We start from the raw sequence: 22,599 nt of genomic DNA, 5'->3' as shown, positions 1-22,599 counted from the left end.
TAAGTCATAACTGCCCAACAGCAACTTCAGAACAGAAACAGCCCCCCCTTTTTTTTTTTTTTTTTTTTTTTTATAAGGAGTTGAACAAAGCCTGAAGTATAATCTGGGCAAAAAACATGGTAAAAATACATGCTTAAACTGACTAGTTCTCTCTACCAATTTTAAAAACCCAAACCAGTATTTTCCTGTAAAAGGTACCAACTCTCAAACTATTTTAAATGTATAAGCTGTAGTTTAAGCTTAAGGGATGTTAAGCTTCTCTTAAAATCCCCAAGGATATGCCATACTTTCTTTTCTTAAAGCTTTCTTTTGGATAAAATGAGAATAAACAAAACTAACTTAGCTCTGTGTGTATGTATGTTTTTATCCCTGACGCTGCCTCTCCCTCTCCTGTAGTATTCAGCAATCCCTGACAGTTTTGGTCCCACGTGTGTGGCCATTCTTGCATCACACCATATCTTCTGTGCGAAAAGCAGCTCTGGAAACATTATTCACACTGTTGTCTACCCAAGACCAGGTAAGAACTAGAGTTATTAATATCTTACTGTCATACATGTTGGAATATGGTTGGTCATATGATATCCTTGTTTCAGGGTTCTTCAACATGGCTGACTCCAATTCTTCAAGACATGTTGAGGCACATATTTCAGTTTTGTATCTTAGAAAGCAACCAAGAAATTCTGGATCTTATTCACAAGGTATTTTCATGACTTACTCCTGGATATAGTGCTTGTGTATCCCACTCTTTCAAATACTCTGTACTTTTGTGCAGATGAAGAATAGTGTGCTTATGTTAAATACTTTGATGCTTTACTATAGAGCAAATAGAGAGAGTGTTCCTGCAGTTTCTCAGCATGTGTATGATCTTATGTAGATCAGGTACAAATTTGTCATGATTTCTACTGTGATTCTTTCCCAAGGTGTGGCTGGAACTATTAAACAAGGCATCTGTACAGTATGTTGTTGCAGCTGCTTGTCCATGGATGGGAGCCTGGCTCTGCTTAATGATGCAGCCATCTCATTTGCCCATTGACTTAAACATGTTGCTAGAAGTAAAAACCAGGTCCAAAGTAAGTGGAATGTGCTCTCACTGACTGTTCTGAGGAAAGTAGGAAATTGCTTAGCTGTATATAAAACACATTCTAATGTGTTAGAGGGGAGTGGTGTTGCCTTTCTGTTGTTCTAAATGTAAGCTGTCTTACAAGCCTCAATTCTGTAGAGCAAAAGGGTTCTTGTCAGGTTATCCATGAAGAATTAAGTACTGCTGGGTAACATTCTCTACATGGATACTTTATAAAGTCTTTATTTACATGGTTCTAAAGCCATCTGTTTGTTTGCAAGACTGTGTTAAATCCAGAAGCCTTGTGTTGTTTCTGAAAAGATGCTGAGAGAGGTTTTCTTTTTCCTCTGTGTGTTTATCAGCTGCATGTCAGGTATTAACCTTAATATTATAGTGAAGGAATGTAGCATACATTTAACTACAGAATGCTATTAGTGGAGAGATGATTTAAAAGTATTGACTGCTTTAAGAAATCTGTTACCCAAGAAGTGTTCTGTCCTAGTCCAACTTTTTCATGGTGTGGTGATTTTTTTGTGTTGTTATGGAATATGAATTTATCTTTTCATTACAAAAACACTTTCAACCTTTCCTTTATTCCACAGGAAAAAGCAGGTGCTAAACTGCGTCAAGGTCAAGCCCAGAACAAGGAAGTGATTCAGGAATACATTGCTGGGGCAGACAGCATTGCAGAAGATCCAGCAACCAGGGATTACGTTGTCATGCGTGCTCGGATGATGGCAGCAAAGTCAGTTAACTGGAAATATGAAAAAAATACTTAAAAGCAATGTATTCTTTTCATCATATATAGTGTCTTTGCCAAAATCTAATTAGCATTTTTGCATCTTCACATTGAATTGTTGATTGCAGGGTAATTATAGCACTGAAGTGACTGTTCTTTTTTGTCTTGTCAGGTTGCTGGGAGCACTTTGTTGCTGCATTTGTGACCCAGGTGTAAATACTGTTACTCAAGAAATAAAGCCAGCTGAATCATTAGCTCAGCTACTGCTCTTCCACTTGAATTCTAAATCTGCCTTGCAGAGGATTAGTGTTGCGTTAGTAATCTGTGAGTGGGCAGCCTTGCAAAAGGTAGGATGTTTCTGCAGCAAAAATATATTTTACTTACTATCTCAATCCACTGCTTGTTGTGTGGTACTTAGCTTGAAATAAGATTTCAGTAGGTAAGCTAAAATGGTGTTTATACATCTAAATACCAAAATCTTGATCGTTAGACAGTGGAGGGATACTGGACTCAGTAGATAAATGCCAGCTCTCAGAACTATGAACCAGTAAATATGCTCACATTTTTTCTACAAATAAATCTATTCTCAAGATGCCTTTATTTAAGGTCAGTGATTTCTTTTAAGATGACTGTCTTTTATCTGCTCACTATCATTTCTAGTGGCAGACTTTTTGTTCCTAATCCTTTATCTTTAATATTTTGGGTTATGAATGTTAATAGTCCCTCTGGAAACTGGATTTTTGGAGCTAGATTGAGCTGCCCAAGACTGAATAAAAAAACTGTGATTACTCAGAAATGCAAATTTTGTTTTTCTGTTACAGGAGTGTTCAACTGTGGCTATTTGTATTCAACCTCGTTTACTTGGGGTCCTTTCTGAACATCTCTATTACGATGAAATTGCTGTTCCTTTTACACGAATGCAAAACGAATGTAAACAACTCATCTCATTGCTAGCTGATTCACACATTGACATTGGAAACAGAGTAAACTGCAGTGTATTTACAATAGATCAAGCTAATGAGCTGGTAAGTAGAGGCATGCCTGCCTTTCCTCCAAATCTGTTCTTGTCTTGAAATACACTTTCAGCATAATTATTACATAGACAGTAACTTGCAGAAATCATGTGGTGACCTTTGCACATCTCATGAAAAAGAATCTTTACACATTCTTACTGTTTCCCCTGAGGTGTATTTACAGTCTGACAAAAATCAAGTGCAATGCAAGGTACATACTTAATGGGAGAATAAAACTGAGTGTTCCGATCCCAGGTGTGGATTCACTATTGAAATCTACACACAAGTAAACAAAGCAGGCTTCAAAACCATTGTCAGAAGACTTGTAAATAAACTATAAAAATTCTAGACCTTTCTCCCACCTTGCCCCTGATCTTTTAATCTGCTTTTAATCTTTTTCCAGTGAAAGATTTAGGCAGCAATAGTCAACCATTTATGAGTGGGGAAGGATATGGAAGGTTCTGCCCCTACTTTGTTGTGCTCTTTTTCTTAGATTTTTATCCCAGTCTCTTTCCTCAAAAGAAAATCAGCTGAGAAGCAATTTGTTCGTGCAAAGGACCTTGCACATCCTTTCTGGATTGTTGTAGTCACATTCTGCCTTGCTAATCTCTCATATGCTTAAATATTTCCATCTGGGTAGAACCAGCAGATATGGGACAATCTAAATATGCAGGAGTACATAAACTGCTCTTGTAGCTTTGGAAATCTAGACTTTAAATGTCTATGACATACCTGATTTGCTCTTTGATCTTCAGCTCAGGATTCCCAGAAATACATTTTGGAGCATTTCCTGTTATATACTGGGAAAATGGAGATGATGATATGTGGTCAAGTGACTCATGTTGTGCCATGAGGATATCCTGTTTTACAGTCAATGAAACAGATTTATAATTCCTTTCTTTACTTTCTCTTAGGTGACTTCTGTTTTCAATGAGGTGACATCATCCTTTCCTTTGAATCCTAAAGTTCTGCAACAGTTGGACAGTAAAAGGCAACAAGTCCAAATGACTGTTACAGAAACAAATCAGGAATGGCAAGTGTTGCATCTGCGAGTTCATACTTTTGCTGCATGTGCAGTTGTGAACTTGCAGCAACTTCCAGAAAAACTTAATCCTGTTATAAAACCCTTAATGGAAGCTATCAAAAAAGAAGAGAATACACTCATACAAAACTACGTGGCTTCATGTATCGCAAAGTTACTTCAGCAGTGTACAACAAGGTCTCCTTGTCCCAACTCAAAGATTATAAAAAATCTCTGTAACTCCCTGTGTGTGGATCCACATCTTACCCCACTGGCAGCATGTCCTGCACAGCCTCAGAGTAGCCATGAAAACTCAAAAGGTATGACATCTAAGACTGCCAAGATTCTTAATATATTGTCTGTGCTTATTTCTGAGCTGTTGAAATGAGTATTTGAATGAGACTTGTTTTTACTGATTTTTAAAATGCCAGCATCTGAGTATTTATTAATAATGATTTCATTTAGGTATTTTAAACTGTGTGCAACTAATGTGTATTGTTTTATATCTATATACCTATAAAATACTATAATTCCAATTTCCAGGTAAAGAACTCTTGTTTGGTTAGTATCTAGTTCTGAGCACATTTCACTTACAATTGTTATTGAGCAAAAATGGAAATCGAAGCAGCCTGTCAAAAATGTGACTTCTGTTACATTCCGTGGGCTAATCATAAGATAAAAAGATGAGGACAGTGTTCAAAATTAATAAAATAATCCTATGCATGCAATGGCCATGGATTTTTTTTAATGGCTGTCCATTATTGAAAATGTATGGATTGAATAACAACCCAGATTAACCCAATTTAGATCTTAATACTCTCAAACATTCTAACCTCCTCTAAGGTTTGACTATTGTATGTTTTTCCACTTTCTTAATGAATGTGTCCTCCTTTATCTCAGAGTAGAATATCAGTCATATCTGATTGAAAACAAAACTCTCTAGTATAAGTGGAAACATGAACAAATGCAGAGATACTGATGGCATCTTTTGTTGTATCATCACAGAAGTATTGAACTGTTTTAAAGGACACAGAACATAAATTGGTTGGAACTTTAGAACATAAGGTGTTCATGTGTTCACAGGTAGCATACATGCTTACCTGTGCTTCTTCCAGAGTTATAATTTCTGGCAGTTTGCACACTTAAATTCTCCTTCAGAGTCTGTAATGTGGTCCTAGCACAGTAGCTCTTTGTACTGAAGCTCCATTGTCCTCAAGGGTGGAAAAAATTATGGGTTTTTTAAAGCACAATCAGCAGATGACTTGTAGGTAGCTCTCCCTTCCCCCATTTGTGTTAACTGCAGCCTAAATTGTTGTCAGCTGTTCTCCCTTTTCTTTTAGGGCCCAACTCTGATAAAGATGGGATGCAGCACACAGTTACTAAGCACAGGGGAATAATTACATTGTACAGACATCAGAAAGCTGCTTTTGCCATCACAAGTCGGCGAGGTCCTACTCCAAAAGCTCCAAAAGCCCCTATTGCAGATCTCCCCACAGGCAGCAGTGGAAGCATTCCTACAGAACTTGATGAGGTACATTTCAAAAGCTTGAATTTGCAACTTCACATCCCCCCCTCCTTTCCATTACTTTGAATTCACTGGAGTTGATAGCAGTGTAGTAGGGATGGCAGGGGTTTTGCATCACAAAACAGGAAGTTTTGTTATGCAAGCAGCTTATGTTTGATGTTTTAAATGTTTGTCATTAAGAACATTAATAACTCCTGAAATGTTGTATTTACTATAGAATATGAATATCAGTGTCAGCCCATGCAGATGGATTTCCACAATGAGTGGAACAAGCACAAGAGGACACAAACTGTGTCCTGCACATGTTAGTGTTGGTCCATCTCAATGCCTGGTGGATGCCTCTGAAGCATTAAAACCAGCAATTGAAATATGATTGTGTAAAACAGCATGTCTCTGTGACTTCCATACTTGATATCCTAAACTCTTCCCTTTTATTAATTTCAAACTTCAGCATGTTTTAATGAGATTCTAGGTGGGACTGTGAACTCCTAAACAGTGTTGTGGGTTTTGTTCTTAATTATTAGTGGTTTTTATTAATTCTGCTTGCCAAAGAGGGTGGGAGCAAGAGAGGGGGGTAAATAAGAAATCACATATTGCAAGTTTTCTAGTGTAGTACTGTTCTTGGTACCACTGTATTGGCCATAGCTGAGGTTCTGGAACCAGAACCACTTGGAAACATCTTGTTGAAATGGACCAGTATCAGCAAAGGCCAAATCTCAAATTTATAGACTTTAAATAATTGGCTGTGAAAGATTTTTTGGTTTTTTACATGTGTATAAAGAATAAAAAAATTAACTCGGGGGGAAAAAAATCTATTGGTGAATGTGTTGTAGGTAGGTATAAACACAATCAGAATTGAATGCCTATGTAATGAGAGGTCACACTTGACAATAATTATTATTAAATATATGTAACCTTGCTACTTTGTTGAATTGTTTAATTCTAGGCTCAGAAACCTTATGTTGTACAGAGAAGAGGAGCTGAATTTGCCTTATCTACTATAGCTAAACATTTTGGTGCTGAAATGGCAACGGGATTGCCACATCTCTGGGATGCTATGGTTGGTTCATTAAGGAACAACATTCACATAAATAATTTTGGTAATTACACTTCTGATTTAAGCAAAGAGGGGTGGCAGGCTGGAGTCGGTATGTCAGTCTTAAACTCAGCACCTTTTCTGTTTTTACCAGACCGGAAGCTGTTACTGGAAAAAGGAGATGCTCCTGCCCAGGAGCTGGTGAATTCCTTGCAGGTTTTTGAAACAACAGCAGCTTCAATGGACACTCAGCTACATCCTCTGGTAATCAGCTTTTGCATGAAACACTTCAGTCTCTTTATTGCTAGAGTTTTAAGTCTTTTTGTCTCATTGTGTTACACTGGAATCAGCATCTCTGCTCTGCTTTATTCTAACTCAGTATTTCCTAAACCTGAAGAACAGACTGGTAATATAATGCCTTCTGTTTGTTATGAAAGTACAGATAAAAATGTGGTTATGCAGCGCTGTGTGGCTGACTGAAAGATTTTTAATACACACATTGTATATATATACACATAAATGTGGTATGTAGTTATTGTGTAAATTGGTTTTGGTGGTGCTGATAGTGTATGCAGTTTAAAAAGAATTTGTAGAAAGTCACAGAGGCTGGACTTGGTTCATCAAAGCTAGTACTTAGGGACTTTCACACTAGGAGAAACCTGACCATCTGTTTAGGTATCCAGTACAAAGGCATATCTGCACTGATTAAAAGGAAGACACATACACACACCAAAGACATAGATGTATACCCTGCTGGGGAGATGCAGATTTCCTTCTGGGTGTCCTCCTTGTCACACAGAATTGAGATTCGCAACATGAGTAATTAATCTGCCTAAACACAAAGGGAATGAGTCTAGGAGAAATTAGCTAGCTGGAAGAAATTCTTAAATCTGTGTATCTGTATTTAGGAAATAATTCTTTTTTCTTTAATAAAAAGCTATGGGTATTCAGTACTATATTTTCATTTTAACACTTCCTTGCTAACTAAGGGCTTAAATCATTTTGATTTTGACTGAAATGCTGAATATTTTGTCACTCTGAATTTTGTCTGTACTGGGGAGTAATACATGTTCAAAGTTCAAATTGCCTTTTTCTTCTGAAATAATTTTTTAGTTTTAAACAATTATATCTTGCAAAGGAGCCATTTCAGGCATTCTTAAATGACTTTAAAAGACTCAGTAGTTAAAAAAAAGACTAATTTTTTATAATTCATATTAACCTTTACTCCCCGCATCTTTTTCTTTTGTTCAGTTAATACAGCATTTGCCTCATCTTTACATGTGCCTTCAACATCCCAGCACTGCTGTTAGACACATGGCTTCCCGTTGTGTGGGTGTTATGAGCAAAATAGCAACCATGGAAACAATGAATATCTTTCTGGAGAAGGTTCTGCCCTGGCTGGGAGCAATAGATGACAACACCAAACAAGAGGGTGCAATTGAAGCACTTGCCTGTATCCTTGCTTGGGTATTCAAAAATGCAGAAACTTCTTTGCTGCTGTTTCATTTGGGTGAACAAAAACAGTTGCCTGAAAAAAATGTGAGGAGAAATGAAATAAAATACTAAGCTGTTTTTTCTTCTGTGGAAAGAAGCAGAAGAAAGTTTAATTTCCATTGCCCTTATTTTATCTGCCAAGTGATGTTTTAGTGTGGAGGTAATTCAGTTTCTAAACCATGCACTTTGCTGGCTAAATGTAATTGGGTAGATCAGATTTCCCTGTTTCTGCATTGCTTTGTCACTAGAAATTTCATTCCCTGAGTGTAACAATTAATGACTCTTAGTTACTGAGTGTGAAATCTCCTGGGTGTATATTTGTCAGACAAACCTCAACTGTTAATAACTATTTCCTTAATAAGCACTCCAGGTGTAATGGAGCAGCTGGATGTTGGTATTGTCCCATACATTGTTCTTCTGGTGGTTCCAGTTCTGGGTAGAATGAGTGATCAGACAAACAGTGTACGTTTTATGGCCACTCAGTGCTTTGCCACACTGATTAGACTGATGCCTCTTGAGGTAAGCTCGAGCTGTAAGTGTATGGATGCGTGAACTGTCCTTTATCCACTCTCACCAGCTGCAAAGTCCAGGCTTCTGGCTTATTAAATGCTGAATGAGTAACTGGTTTTAAAGGTGTTGAGTCCATATCAAATAATAGCAGATGTGCCCTTTAAAATGAGCAAAATTGGACCCTATGCTAGCAATTTTCTAATTTAATGTTAAAATAAAATTTCTCTTCATAAGAAGCTCATGTCAGCTATATACATAAAATTAAATGGTACATTTATTAATTTTGTGTGTAATGCTGTATTTCTTAGTTTGGGTTTAGAAGTTTTAGGCATTCTATGTGCACTCTCCTTAAGTATGTGTGTTGTTGAGTATGTTGTCAAGAAAAATGCTCAAAAGCAATACTGGTTTAAAAGCAAAATCAAAAATAATAGTAATAGAAATAGTGTGGGGATAAGTATTACTAGTTCCTAAAATCAAAAAGCACCACCCTACATATTTAGGCAAAATATTGTATATTATGATGCAATAGTGTTTAATCAGTACAGATTTGCTTCAGTCTTTCATTCTTGCTACAACTTGCCTACCTCAGACAACTTCTGATGTTGTGCATCAAGGACTACAATGCTTCTAAGTAACTTAATGTGACCACCAGATGGTAATAGAAGACAGTTTAGAATTTCCACAGCAATAATGAAAAACAGTTGTCAGCTTGATGCATTTTTTATTTTTTCACTTTTTAATTTAGCACAATAGAACTTCAGAATCTGATAACTAGTGATCTGCCTTAAGAGGAGCACACTTACTTTGTGTGCTTACACTCAGATGTTCAACAAGTTGAAAGTGAGCAAAGAACTTAATTTCTAGCATGTTCATTGCAGTGCCAATTGCACCAGGTCCTTCTTCATATGCATCTTAAACACAGTCCTGTGGAACGCACATAGGGCTTGGGGAAGGGTTAAAGCTATTTTAATAAAGTTTAGTGAGACTCTCTTAAAACATACTGTACTTGTTTTATTAATTGCATGCATATGCATGATCACTTCATATTTCTTTTCCATAGTTATGGAAGAACTGCCTTCAAATTTCCCTTTCTGGTTAAGTATCAGATACTGAACTATATTAAATATGTAAGCATAGAGTGAAGCAGATTATTAGTGAGAGAAAATACTCATATTGTCATGGAACAGTATTTTATTTAACAATAAATAAATAGCATTAGTGAGTTAGGGCAGCTTAACTATGCTCTGTTTTCTGCATCTTTATGCTCAAATTGATTATTCTTGCAACCATAAAAATGAAAGTATGACTGAGGGAAGGATTGTAAGATAAATGGTTCAACTTGATCAAACTTGTATTGATAAGCAATTCTGCTGCAAGTTGACAACATATTTGAACCAAATTACCTGCCACAGTGCTCATACTGCAGGTAGTTTCTTCTAAAAGGGAGGTAGGCAGAGCATTGAACAAGGAGGCTGCTGTCTTCTGTGTATGTGTGTACTTGAATATCATATGTGGCAGTACTAACATCCCCCTTCCTTATTAACCACATAGATGCTGGAAATATTTGGTATAGGTTTTTTTTTTTTTTTTTCTGTCAGGAGCCCTCTGTAAGTGATTAGTAAGATGGGTTTTGAAGTAAAGCTGACTAAAGATGGAAGAGGCCCCAAAGAATGGGATGACAGATGTGATGGTGGAAAAATAGCAATGCCTCTGCTGCTGCTGTATTTTATTAGCAAGCAAGAATGAGCATATTTGGCCCCCAATGCCATTTTTAGGCTTCTGGCCTGGTATGAGGAGTACCTAGCAAGTAAAGGTCTGCTGTTACAAACCTAGAGGGGTTCAGGGTATTTTTTCTCCCAACAGTTTCCAACTGCTTGAATTCATCCTGTGGGTTTCAGTATCACTTTAGATCTAATTCTGCTAAGTAGGAAAAAAATCCATCAAACTTTGGATGGTAGCTTGTGGCTCAAGAGGAGTGGGTGTCATAGGATTCTCTAGCCAGCCAGATAAACCCTCTGATTAGAGGTAGAATAGCTCAGTCTTTGTAGAATCTTAGCAGCATGACCAGAATTTTCTATCTCATGTGTAATTTTTCTCAGTCTTTTCAATGTGTCCTTTTGGGGCAGGATTTGTCTCTTGTACCTGACAACCCTGCATGTGTTCACCTGCAAGTAATCAAACAAGTATAGCTAAATACAGTATTTAAATTTTGAGTTTAGAGTCATACAGTTGAGAAGATTGCAGATCTTTATTGTGTGTTTAAAATGCCTGAGTAGTATGAGGTTGTGAAGTTCTTTTCCTCCTCTGTGGCAGTTAAGTCCTATAGCCCTTACATGACTGCTTTAAAAATGTTACCCTAGGCTGGTATACCAGACCCACCAAACATGTCTGAAGAATTAATCAGAATGAAGGCTAAAGAACGTCACTTTCTGGAACAATTACTGGATGGAAAAAAACTGGAAAACTATGAAATTCCAGTACCAATCAAAGCAGAGCTCAGAAAATACCAGCAGGTAACAGCTTATACTTTTATTTTGATATGGTTTCATGGGATAGTAGGAGTTGTTCAAATAGATTTTTCTTGTGAATTTGAGTTTTTGGTTTCTTTTGTGCAGTGTGTATCTTGGACTCTGGGTATGGAAGAACAAATGAAGTCATGCATGCCTCTTATACTGTTCTAGTGATAGATTTTCACCTTTCTGGGTTTTGCCTTTTTTTCTGGAAATAGCCAGTGGGCTGTGCCTTGCCAACACTGGCTGTGGCAGCCCACCACTTCAAAGCCAGGCCTCACTGTACCATTTGGGTGTTTGTTTTTCCCTTTATTCCCCCTGTGTTTAGTGAATGGCCTGTAGGGGATGTATCTGTGGTGGGAAACCACAGATACATCCCCTGGTTTGGCAGTGCTGGGTCATTGAACATATGGATGCGTGAACTGAAGCTCAACTAGCAAAAAGCCAGATTTTACTTGAGGCACTCTCCTTTTCTGATTTCAGGATGGAGTGAACTGGCTTGCATTTCTCAATAAATACAAACTTCATGGAATTCTTTGTGATGACATGGGTTTAGGAAAAACTTTACAATCCATTTGCATTCTTGCAGGTGATCATTGCCTCAGGTAAGCTTAAACAAATCACATTCTGTCTTAGACTTTAATGATAGTCTTGTGTGGTAATGGATCTGGACATAGTCCTGGGCAACTGTGACTGTAGGTGGCTGTGCTTGGATAGGGGGTTTGGACCAGGTGGCCTCCACAGGTCCCTTCCCACCTCAACTCTTCTGTGAAAAAGAATTTTTTAAAATTCTTATTTTATACTCTTCAAGGGCTCAGGAATATGCAAGAACAAAACTGGTGGACAGTGTTCCTCTTCCCTCCTTGGTGGTGTGTCCTCCTACACTCACAGGACACTGGGTGGATGAAGTGGGCAAATTTTGCTCAAAAGAATATCTAAATCCATTGCACTATACAGGACCTCCTACTGAGAGAGCAAGGTAACCCATCTTGCATTTATAAGTGGTTTAGAGTAAAATATCACACATGGAATTTTTCAATTTACTTTACTACTACTACTACTGAAGCATAGTTTGTGGGCATGGGAACATTGGTGGTGGTATTGTTAAAGGCTGAAATAACATGTAAGGAGCACTTCAATTAACTTCTTTTTTTTTTTTTTTAAGATTGCAACACCAGGTGAAAAGACACAATCTCATAGTGGCTTCATACGATGTTGTAAGAAATGACATCGACTTCTTCAGGTAAGAATTGGCTTGGTTTCTGCGGTTTCTAATAGCTTAGGATTTTAAATGCTACTTAAGTCTGTGTTCTTCTTTTCCAGAAATATTAAGTTTAATTACTGCATTCTTGATGAAGGCCATGTAATAAAAAATGGAAAAACAAAGTTGTCAAAAGCAGTAAAACAGCTGACTGCTAATTACAGAATAATTCTTTCTGGGACACCAATCCAGGTAATTGATTTTCTATTTTGGATGAATAGTGGAAAACAAACACGATAGGTCTATCTTGCACTCAGCTTTATTGTACCTTTAAACAATCATCTTGTTCAAAGTATACATTGTAAAACAGCTTTTCATTTCTAAATGCTCCAAACAACGTCTTTCCCTTTCCTGGTATACCTGTGTATAGGGGAATGAATGCAAGTTTTGTGGTATTAATGGGGTTCAAAAGTTGGCAGCAAGACTTTATCTGCCACTTCCTCTTTAAGTGCTGGGCAAGGAAGGGACCATTTCCCTATGCCTCAGGTAAAATTAGCAGGAAACTCAATTCTAAGATCTGCAGATTTTGAGCTTTGTCTGAATGACTTGGCTGTGCAGTATCTATCTCACCCAGGACTAAAACCACTGGTGTTTTGGGTTTTGTTAACCAGAAGAACTCTGGGTGTGGCTTAAGGCGCTGGACACAGTGGGAAGTCCATTTATACATTCAAGTGCATGCAAAGGTATTTCTGTTACTCAGATGGATGAATGAGCCACCAAGCTCCAGGAGCTTGGCACTGGGTAAATAATGAAATTTTTTCTCATACCTTGCAACAACTTGCTGCTTATGAAAATAATTTATCAAATGTTTCTTTTACGTTCAGAACAACGTGTTAGAGTTGTGGTCGTTGTTTGACTTCCTAATGCCAGGATTCTTGGGCACTGAGCGGCAGTTTGCAGCTCGTTACGGCAAACCAATCCTGGCAAGCAGAGATGCCCGCAGCTCCAGTCGAGAACAAGAGGCTGGTAAGGATCAAATGTTTCATCTTTGGGTTTTTGTTGTAGCCTTTTAAATGAGAACTGCTAGTGAAAAGAAGTGTGGTTATTTCTGACATCGGAGATTGAGGGGGAGCTGAATGTGTCGAAAAATGTTTTTCTTCTAAAACACTGGTGCTGTTGCCCTCCCTAGGGGTACTTGCAATGGAAGCTCTGCACCGCCAAGTCCTGCCATTTCTGCTGAGGAGAATGAAAGAGGATGTGCTGCAAGATCTTCCACCCAAAATTATTCAAGATTATTACTGTATTCTCAGTCCTCTACAGGTATGCTTAGAAAATGGCCGAAAGTTTATTTCTCAGCACAGTTAAGACCACAAAGGCATGAATTCTGTATTCCTGTGTCAATCTGATATCAGCTCTGACATTCTCTGGATGTACTAAAAGAATTTTGTAGTATGTGTTTAAAACACTAATTCCAGTCCTGTTCTAATAGTGTATTTCTTGAGCTTAATTTTGGGCATTGTTCAGGAACAACATGTAGGCATCTGCAGATTGTTTTTTTCAATAACACTTTCCAAGTTGAAAGAAAATAAATGGCAGGAGATTCTGTTGTTAATGTTTATCTTCTGATACATATGAAATAGCTTTCTTGATGTATGCTAATTCCGAATTTTAACTTGAAACTGAACTCTGAATAGGACTATCTTCTGTCAGAAAAAAACACACTCATTCTCTTGTCTGGTCTGCAGGTTCAGCTTTACGAAGATTTTGCCAAGTCTCGTGCCAAATGTGATATCGATGAAACGGTTTCTTCAATTTCACTGAATGAAGAAACTGAAAAACCAAAGCTTAAATCTACAGGTCATGTATTTCAGGTAGTTTTTTTCAGTAATTTTTATTCCCTAGTATATACATGTTTGGTAACTGTATTTATAGGTTTAGTGAAAAATGAAAATCAAAATAGTAAACTTAGACATTTGTGGTCATATGATCTAAGTAGAATATTTATGGCTGGAATGTGAATTATAGCTATTATGTCTGAATTATGAGTTTGTGTCTTATGATGCATAACACTGCCTCATATTTTTAATGTGATCTGCTCAGTTGGTGTTCAGCTGTTTTGTGGATATCATAAAAACTGAGTACTGAGAGAGCAAAACCTCAGAATGAGGGAAGTAATTCTGATTGCATCAGCTCTTACACTTCAACATTAAGATTCTGAAACATGGACAAAATGTTTCCTTAAGGGTAGATCTGAATTTATGAAGGTTCATGGTCTTATAGGACTGAAGATTAACTGCTTCCAATTAACCAAGAGTTATTCTCAAAGTGCTCCCAAACCCGTTTCCTCTATTGCAGACTTAGATGAAAGTGTGGGAAATGGTAATCCTTGGATTTTTCCAGAAAGAAGAGACCAAGATCACAATGAGTGTAACAGTGTTTGGATACAATTTGAAATGCAGGTTTTAAATCTGCAACTTTGATGAAAATACACCATAAAGTCCAGACTGTGGAATGTGGCAGAGTGACCACTGTACTTAGAGTTAATTCTGTTAATCCTTGTTCTATAACTGTGTTCTTGCTTATTATTTCTTCTAACTTCATTTCTTCAATAATTAAAGGCATTGCAGTACTTACGGAAGCTCTGCAACCATCCAGCATTAGTGCTCACAACCCAACATCCAGAATACAAGAGAATTACAGAGCAACTTGCAGCTCAGAATTCATCCCTTCGAGACATCCAGCATGCACCTAAGCTGTCTGCTTTGAAACAAGTGAGTGGACATGTGTTGTGCCTTAAATTCCCCAAGTGTCTCTACTGCTGGTACAGTTTAGGATGTGTTATTTAAGAATTCATCAATAGGGAAACTCTTTTAATTAAAATTAAGTAATTAATGAAAAAGAATGCAAGGGTGTTTCAGGGATGTGCCCTATTTTCCCTGATAATTTAAGACGGAGGGGGAAACACAATCTTCTTAGTGTTTATATAAATATGAAAAACCTTACTTCCATTTTATTCTTATCCCTCTTGTTGCAGAATTTTTTTTCATTTTTATTACACAGGAGACTACTTCCTTGATTGTTAGATTGCATTGCCATAGCTTTACTTAAAATATAATTTAAGTAAGGAAAGAAAATGGTTTTTTAAAAATTTTTAACAACTCTTAAGTTTTTCATAGTTTGACAGGGAAGCCAAACTTTGCCTTCGTGTCATTTAAGAGACTGTCATTTGGTACTTCCTTCTGCAGTTTGTTTCTCTAATTTCTGCTTTTGATAATCAATGAATTTTAATATTTACATGAGCTCTACAGTAATTTTAATGACACACTTTAATGTTCTTTTACTTAAAAGCTGCTGCTGGACTGTGGTTTGGGGAATGGTGGATCTTCAGAAAGTGGCACAGAAGCAGTTGTAGCCCAGCACAGAGTGCTTATCTTCTGTCAGCTGAAGAGCATGCTGGACATAGTGGAGCACGACCTTCTGAGACCTCAGTTACCTTCAGTTACATACCTGCGACTCGATGGCAGCATTCCTGCTGGGCAGAGACATTCCATTGTTTCCCGGTATGCCTTATCCCCTCACCCACTATAAGGCCAAATTCGATGACCTGTATTATTTATAGGGAGCAAAATTGGGGGTTTTGTCTGCCTCAGGGCAGATGAGGTTCATAAAATCTTTATTTAAATGAAACTTACCGTACTTAACTTTTTCTTGTATGCAGGTTTAATAATGACCCATCTATAGATGTTCTTTTGCTCACCACTCATGTTGGTGGACTGGGACTTAACTTGACAGGGGCTGACACAGTTGTGTTTGTGGAACATGACTGGAACCCAATGAGAGACCTGCAAGCCATGGATCGGGCACATCGCATTGGGCAGGTGAAAACCTCTTCATTTCCCATAAGGGTGGCTTTTCTCATGCTGAACTTGCTTGAGAGAGTTTGTAATGTATAACGAAGTGACATCTGTAGGTTTCTACCAAGCTTCCATTCATATTTATTTCTTGCAACTATGCCAGCTGATGAAGTGCATACTTCCTTATTCTGCCTGCAACTTGATAAGTCTTCTCTTCTGTACTTCCTGAGCTGCTGGGGAGGGGCCTGAGAAGAATCACTGTTCAGTGGAGGAAGAGATAACTGAGGACTGAGACAAGGAACTGAAGGGACAAGCCCACAGGGTTGTCCTTCTCTGGTGCAAGACAGGGCAAGAATGACTGCTGGTAGTCTTCCCCTAGAGCTGTAAAATCAGTGAATTCTTCCAGACTACAGAGGCAACTGAAGATGCTTCTGTTGTATAGTGGCACAGTCTTGTGCTTTCCATCTAATATCTGTCAGACTGAGTAGAGTTACTGAAGGGTGGCTCCAAGCCAAACTGCTTCTATACTGTCCATGATAAACACTAAAACCTTATGCTTTCCGGAATACCTGAGATGATACTTTTTAGCTAAGTGTGCTTTTTTTCTTTCAGAAACGTGTTGTTAATGTGTATCGCCTGATAACCAGGGGAACTTTGGAAGAGAAGATCATGGGTCTTCAAAAGTTCAAAATGAATATTGCAAATACAGTGATTAGCCAAGAAAATGCAAGCCTACAGAGCATGGGAACAGAGCAGCTTCTTGATCTGTTCACTCTCGACAAGGTAAAGAAACAGTTTTACAAATACCTACCAAAAATAGAGTCAGCTTAGGGAAAAGCTTTGCTTTGAAATGTAAAATTTAATCACATGGACGCTTAAGTTGGACTGATGAATAGTAGACAGCTCCCTGAACAACAGGAGGAAGTGATATTTCCCCAGAAGAATTATCAGACTTAAAGAATTTATTAGATTCTTGAAAACATTATTCTGTATATTAACAGGAATTTTTTTCTTTTGTGAAGGATGGCAAAACTGAAAAAGCAGATACCTCTACCTCTTCTGGGAAAGCATCAATGAAATCAGTACTCGAAAACCTTGGAGAACTATGGGATCAAGAGCAGTATGACACTGAATACAGTCTTGAAAACTTTATGCATTCATTAAAGTAACCACCACATATTTGTAATACAACTGCTGCTAGTTCACATATTTTTCTGCTGATATTCAGCAAACTTCAAAGCATATTGAGTGAACCTTTAGCTTAATGTGTAAATAGACTTACTGAAAGAAGAATCTTCAAAAGACTGGCATGAAGTAGTGTCAGCTGTTTCACTGGGAAGTTATTCTGTCTTAAACGTTTGCACTGTATAAAAACTTTAAATGTAAACATTGTGAGGTGGTTCAAATTTTACTTGTTCTGAACAGCTGCAAATTCTTACTTGGTAGAAGAATTAAAACAAAGGTTTTACATCTGTTAACAAGTGTGACTTGTGTTTGCAGTTAAGTTCACCATTACTTCTTTCTGTAGCTATAATAGTTTTGTACAGTTGTTTCAGTGAGTACTTCAGATTGTTCAGTGTACATTTTTCTTTTAAACACAACTTGCTTTTATGGTATATTTAAAAAGCAATTTTCAACCTAAGCTTTCTTTCAGATCATTTCAGGAGTTACATCACCAGAGGCAAAGCCTAGAAGCCCTGAAAGTATTGAAGAATGGAATGGCACTAGGCCTGTGCACCCACCTTTGTATATTGACTATATATATATATATATATATATATATATATATATATATAATGCTCTTAAGTCTTTTGACACCATCTTGTGAGAACAGCTGACTTGAACTTTTTAATGTAATGAGCTCTATTAAATACAGGTAATGGTCTATTTGAGGCCATGTTTGCATCCTGTTAGCAGGGGTGTACTTTTTTAATTTATCTATAAGGCTAGAATATAGCCACTTTGAGAGATGCATGTATTCCATATGTTTCAATCCTATATATTTTTTGTAACTAAAAGAAGAAATTAAATATAGTGACAGACATTTTCCAGAAGTAGATTTTACACTGTCTAGGATTCTAAAATCCATGCTAAAAGTGACTGTGTACTAAACCAATGCATGATTTAAAGCTTCTTAAAGGAATAGGGAGGACTTTTTTTCTTTAGGAGAAAATATACATAGAAATACCTACATTCAGTTTGAGGTAATTGAATAGTTAAAGTTGTGTAACAAAGATAGTAAAAGACTTTAATAGCAGTGAGTGAGAATAATATGGCTGTATGTTATGCAGCTTTTTATAAAAAAGGGAGGCAGTATGAAAGTGTGCTTCTAGATGTGCATATGTACCAGTATATGCACTTTTTATAAATATTAAGTTATAGATAACTTACAGCAGTTGTCTGAATACATAGAATATATGTATAAATATAAAACCTAAGGTTTATAGCTTGCTGTGTGCTTAAGCATCAGAGCTTAAAAACCACCAGAGACCTCAACTATTGTAAAATAAGATTGTTTTAAAACAAACTATATAAATCAAGACAGTTCTATAGCATTGGAGAAGAATTAATGTCACATTTCAGTAGTTATGAACTGCCAGATTGTAACTAAATTAGCATTCCATGAAAATAAAACAAACTGGGAATATATAAGTTGCATGTTGGGTTTGTCCATGTTTAGTTTTGTTTCTCTAGGGAAGACATCTGGCTGTATAAAAAAACTTAATGCTTTTGGAAATTACAGCTGGATTTTGAGTGTTATATTGGTTAATTTCTACCTTCAGACTATTTCTGTTGTGCTTTCAGCTGATGATCCAAGCAGGGGAGACAAGACGGGGCTTGGTGGTGTTTGCAGAGAAGTTACAATGCTGGAATAATGCGTACTTGCAGATAACTTGGTGCAGTAATTTGGTGATAGTGCCTAGAAATAACAAGATATTTGAATAAAGAAATTCTTTAGTGGTAAAAATTGCATATGTTTTTCTTCAAGAGTTTTATTAGGTGCAGTGGTAAGAAACTCTTTGGGTTCTCTTGAGAAAGAAATAGCCTAGGACTTTTTTAAGCCAGTTATGTACCACATTGTGGTTGCTATGCAACCATAATAATTTTAGCAATGGCTCTCTTAGATATCACATCAAGAAGACTCCTGCACCTGAAAAACAGTGGAAGGTAGAACTTAGAATAATTGTTTCAAGATTATTATATGTACTGGCTGATCTTAAGTGTTCTTTGAGTTAATGCTTTGAAATGTAACCCAACAGGAACACTGCACAAACTATATAAAAAATCGGATATTTTACAAATAATATTAACAAAAATTAATATTTAACAAAAAGCTCTTCTGTGCTTTTCAAACTAGCAGAGCATTTGCCAAGATCTGGCTTGTTTGTGCAGTGTCCTCGGTGCACAAACTGGATTCACTTAGAGCAAAACTCCAGCAAGAAATAGCTCTTAGAATGCTTCTAACTGCATTTGATCTCTTTAATGGGTATTCAGCTGGACCAGACCAGGGTCTGGGCTGGAATAGGAAAGTTTGTTTATTTCTAGGCTGAAATGAAACCTTCAAATATGTCAGATTCTCAGCACCAACCATTTTGCTCTCCCCTAGTACAGGTTGTTACTTGCTAATGAGGATACAGCCTAAGCCTTGACTGTCTGCAGGTAGAGTCACTGGAGGCCCAAAGAAACATGAACTGAGTAGAACCATACGTAGGCTCACAATGCTTTGGGTTGGAAGCAACCGTAAAGATCATCCAGTTCCAAAGCCCTTCCATGGGCAGGGACACCTTCCACTACACCAGCTTGCTCCAAGATCTGTTCAGACTGTCCCTGAACACTTCCAGGGATGGGGCATCCATAACTTCTCTGGGCAACCTTCTCCACTGCCTGATACTCAAGGTTTTATGCACTGTGTGTAATTTGCACTGAGTTAAACTAGTCTCTCTCATCATTTAATAGCATCAAAAACCACTAATAGTCACCAAAGCCAGACCTCCAAATTGATGTAGTTCCCGATTCAGAGCTTGCTAACCTGTGAAAACTTAATAACCTCTGACTAGTGACTACATTCTGGGCTGGAAAGAATGACTTTGAAACAAGTGTACGCATAATGCTGCTTTTCAACCAAACTTAAGCACTGCTTGAAATCCTACTTAAAACTAAATGGAGAACTACCTTCTGCAAACATGCACCAGCTCTGCATAAACACACCTGCTATGTCTGTTGTACTTAGACTTGTTAGACTGAGTTCTTAGTTTAACTTTCTCCATTTGTGTTATATTTGGAATTCACTTAGGCAGGAAGCTGCTTGATTTCTACAAATTTACTTATAACTATTGCAGGTTTCTAGGTTATTTTTTTATCCTTCTCCCTAATGCTTTTGTAAGTTTTTTTTTTCCCTAAGCTTGCTGAAAGTGAAATTACTCTGAATATCCAAGGTATACATAGTGATTTAGTTTAACTCAAATTAGTTGAGTCTTTTGCTTTAGCCCATTATCTTTACAAATCTTATATTTTACCTTAAGATTTCCAGATTTAAAGACAAATACTTACATTTGCCATTAGTGGTATCCCAAACTTTCCTACTGTCTCATGGGTTCTGCATATTGTAAGGCAAAGAGCACATGTTTCTAATTAAGGCTTAAGTCAAGCAGTAGTAGGGCAGCTTTTAGGCCATATTAGAACCTGCTGGAAACTTAAAAGTTTTCCACTTAGAAGATGAAAACACATTCCCATACCAAAGCTTTTATTACCTTGCTTACAAATGGTAAATAATGTAGTGTTAAATCTAGCTTGGTGTGCAGTGTTAATAGAGCTTTGGCATAGGGCAAGCTTTAAAGCTCTTAAGGATCACAGCAGCAACTGACTTGTGCTAAGTTGCTTTGTAATCAAAAGCTTGGAAGATGGACTTATTTCTTTAAACCAGCCAGAGAGATGCTTTAGAGTAAACATTATTTTTCAAATCACATTTAAGTGAATTACTCTCAAGGAAAGTTCTCTGGCTATAAGGATTTTTATAGAGATGATAATCCATCTAAATTCTTTCAGTGGTCTATTAAAAGACATGACCTTTGAATTTGTGTCAGAAACCCTTTCAGTTGGCTCCTTATCTTCTAGTAGCTTCACTAGTTCTCCAGTATTCTCTTCTACAGCAGGTCTGGAAATATCTGTTCAGTTACACTGTTTTTAAGGCCAAGTCCCTGTTCAGGAATCAGGATTTAATTGATTCTCTGGCAGCCAGACCAGACTCAGGGATTGTGCCCAGCAAGGGAAAGCTTCCTTTGGTGTGAGACTGACAGCACTACCCTCTCCAGTACAGGAATGCCACTCCCCTCCTGGGAGGACCAGATAGCACCAGGGTAACAGAGCTCTAAGTTCACACTGACAATCCTGTGATCTTGGATGTCACTCAAAAGGAGATGCTCTTCATCTGCTGTGTGTGTGCACAGGCAGAGCTCTGCCAGTATGAACCCTGAGACAGGCTCTGTTTGTTGGAGCAAGCATGGTGCTCATAATGCCAAGTCCTCTCCATTCATAAGCCTTATGCAATAACAACAAAACCTTAATTTTCTTCTGTTTCTAGGTACCTTTATTTTAACCTTCTACCTATAATGAGAAGAAGGTCCAAGCTCCTCTGTATCTTTTTTTCTTGAGCAACAGCTAAATACACTATGCTAAATACACTGTGCATATGCTGCAGTAGATAGGCAAGAAGACGAGAGAAAGTTGTCCTTTGCCAAGGTTAAGACATTTTTATTAACTTGTTGTAGACACTGGGATCCAAACTTGCAACTTTACATCTCAAGTTGTACCCACCAGCCTTGCATCTGCACAAACCAGCACATGAGGGTTTAGGAAATTTGTTAGTCTATTCTTCCTTAAGGCTATCAGACCTTTAAAAAGTCATGTGGTCAAGGCTTGTTCTGTTTTCTTAGCTCAGTCATGTGGGTAGCTAACTTGGAATTGGGTGTCTGACAATTTACGAAGTAATCAACAATCACAAACTCTTGCAGATAATGAACTATTTTCTTTTAAAGTAAAATTCAGACCAGGATTTGCTAAGTTGTAAAAGAAATTCTGCATACTAAAGGAAAACATTTACTGCTCACTTTCCCTTTTCAAATGAGGGAAGGAAGTTGATCTAGAGAGCAGAAACTTCAAACCCATAAATTCAGCCTCAGGTGCAAAAGCTGCAGGAAGGGCGAGAAAGGAAGGATGCACTGCATCCTGCCAAATGGCTGTTCCAGGGATGCAGCAAAGTGAACTACTCTGCAGTTCAGTGAGAGGCTCAGAAACAGCTGAGCTATTGGAACACGCTGGCCATGTCTCCAATGCACTCCGGTTCCAGGGGCCTTTGCAGGGCTATGCTGTGCTGTCCATGCCAAGGCTGTGCCTGCCAGAGTTTTCCCATATGTCAGGGTAATTACATGTCACAGTTTATGCAGGCTGAGTGCTTAGATACTCCATTGAGAAAAGGGAATACTGTTCAGTGTAGCGGCCCAAGCGTTTCATGTGGTTAACTTGTGTGCTTTTTGCTGTTGTTTCAATGTTAGCTCTCTCTGAGTAAATACTGTGCTCTCCAGATACACATTTATGTATTCTGACCCTGTTTCTCGTGACTCATACTGCACTTACAGG

General features: G+C 37.7%; 1 protein-coding gene across 2 annotated transcripts in view; it reads left to right on the top strand.

Moving 5' to 3' along the window:
* The window catches only part of BTAF1 (B-TFIID TATA-box binding protein associated factor 1), a 43,238-nt gene extending 24,295 nt beyond the window's left edge, over positions 1-18,943 (top strand). The window contains exons 14-38 of one of the 2 annotated variants that reach the window (XM_050976584.1): positions 397-517; positions 594-698; positions 921-1,070; positions 1,663-1,805; positions 1,972-2,146; positions 2,621-2,824; positions 3,727-4,153; positions 5,153-5,364; positions 6,305-6,458; positions 6,549-6,658; positions 7,646-7,847; positions 8,259-8,407; positions 10,759-10,911; positions 11,392-11,513; positions 11,720-11,887; positions 12,074-12,151; positions 12,232-12,361; positions 12,994-13,135; positions 13,299-13,429; positions 13,855-13,980; positions 14,728-14,880; positions 15,458-15,669; positions 15,828-15,987; positions 16,576-16,746; positions 16,986-18,943. In XM_050976584.1, coding sequence (XP_050832541.1) covers positions 397-517; positions 594-698; positions 921-1,070; positions 1,663-1,805; positions 1,972-2,146; positions 2,621-2,824; positions 3,727-4,153; positions 5,153-5,364; positions 6,305-6,458; positions 6,549-6,658; positions 7,646-7,847; positions 8,259-8,407; positions 10,759-10,911; positions 11,392-11,513; positions 11,720-11,887; positions 12,074-12,151; positions 12,232-12,361; positions 12,994-13,135; positions 13,299-13,429; positions 13,855-13,980; positions 14,728-14,880; positions 15,458-15,669; positions 15,828-15,987; positions 16,576-16,746; positions 16,986-17,132 — 4,045 coding nt within the window. In that variant the 3' untranslated portion in view covers positions 17,133-18,943. The remainder of the gene's footprint in view (positions 1-396; positions 518-593; positions 699-920; positions 1,071-1,662; positions 1,806-1,971; positions 2,147-2,620; positions 2,825-3,726; positions 4,154-5,152; positions 5,365-6,304; positions 6,459-6,548; positions 6,659-7,645; positions 7,848-8,258; positions 8,408-10,758; positions 10,912-11,391; positions 11,514-11,719; positions 11,888-12,073; positions 12,152-12,231; positions 12,362-12,993; positions 13,136-13,298; positions 13,430-13,854; positions 13,981-14,727; positions 14,881-15,457; positions 15,670-15,827; positions 15,988-16,575; positions 16,747-16,985) is intronic. The other variant, XM_050976585.1, reaches the window with a different exon arrangement.
* Positions 18,944-22,599: the final 3,656 nt, after the last annotated feature.

The sequence above is a fragment of the Serinus canaria genome, chromosome 6, assembly GCF_022539315.1.
Source record: "Serinus canaria isolate serCan28SL12 chromosome 6, serCan2020, whole genome shotgun sequence".
NCBI lineage: Eukaryota > Metazoa > Chordata > Aves > Passeriformes > Fringillidae > Serinus > Serinus canaria.
This window is presented reverse-complemented; position numbering and strand designations above follow the sequence as displayed.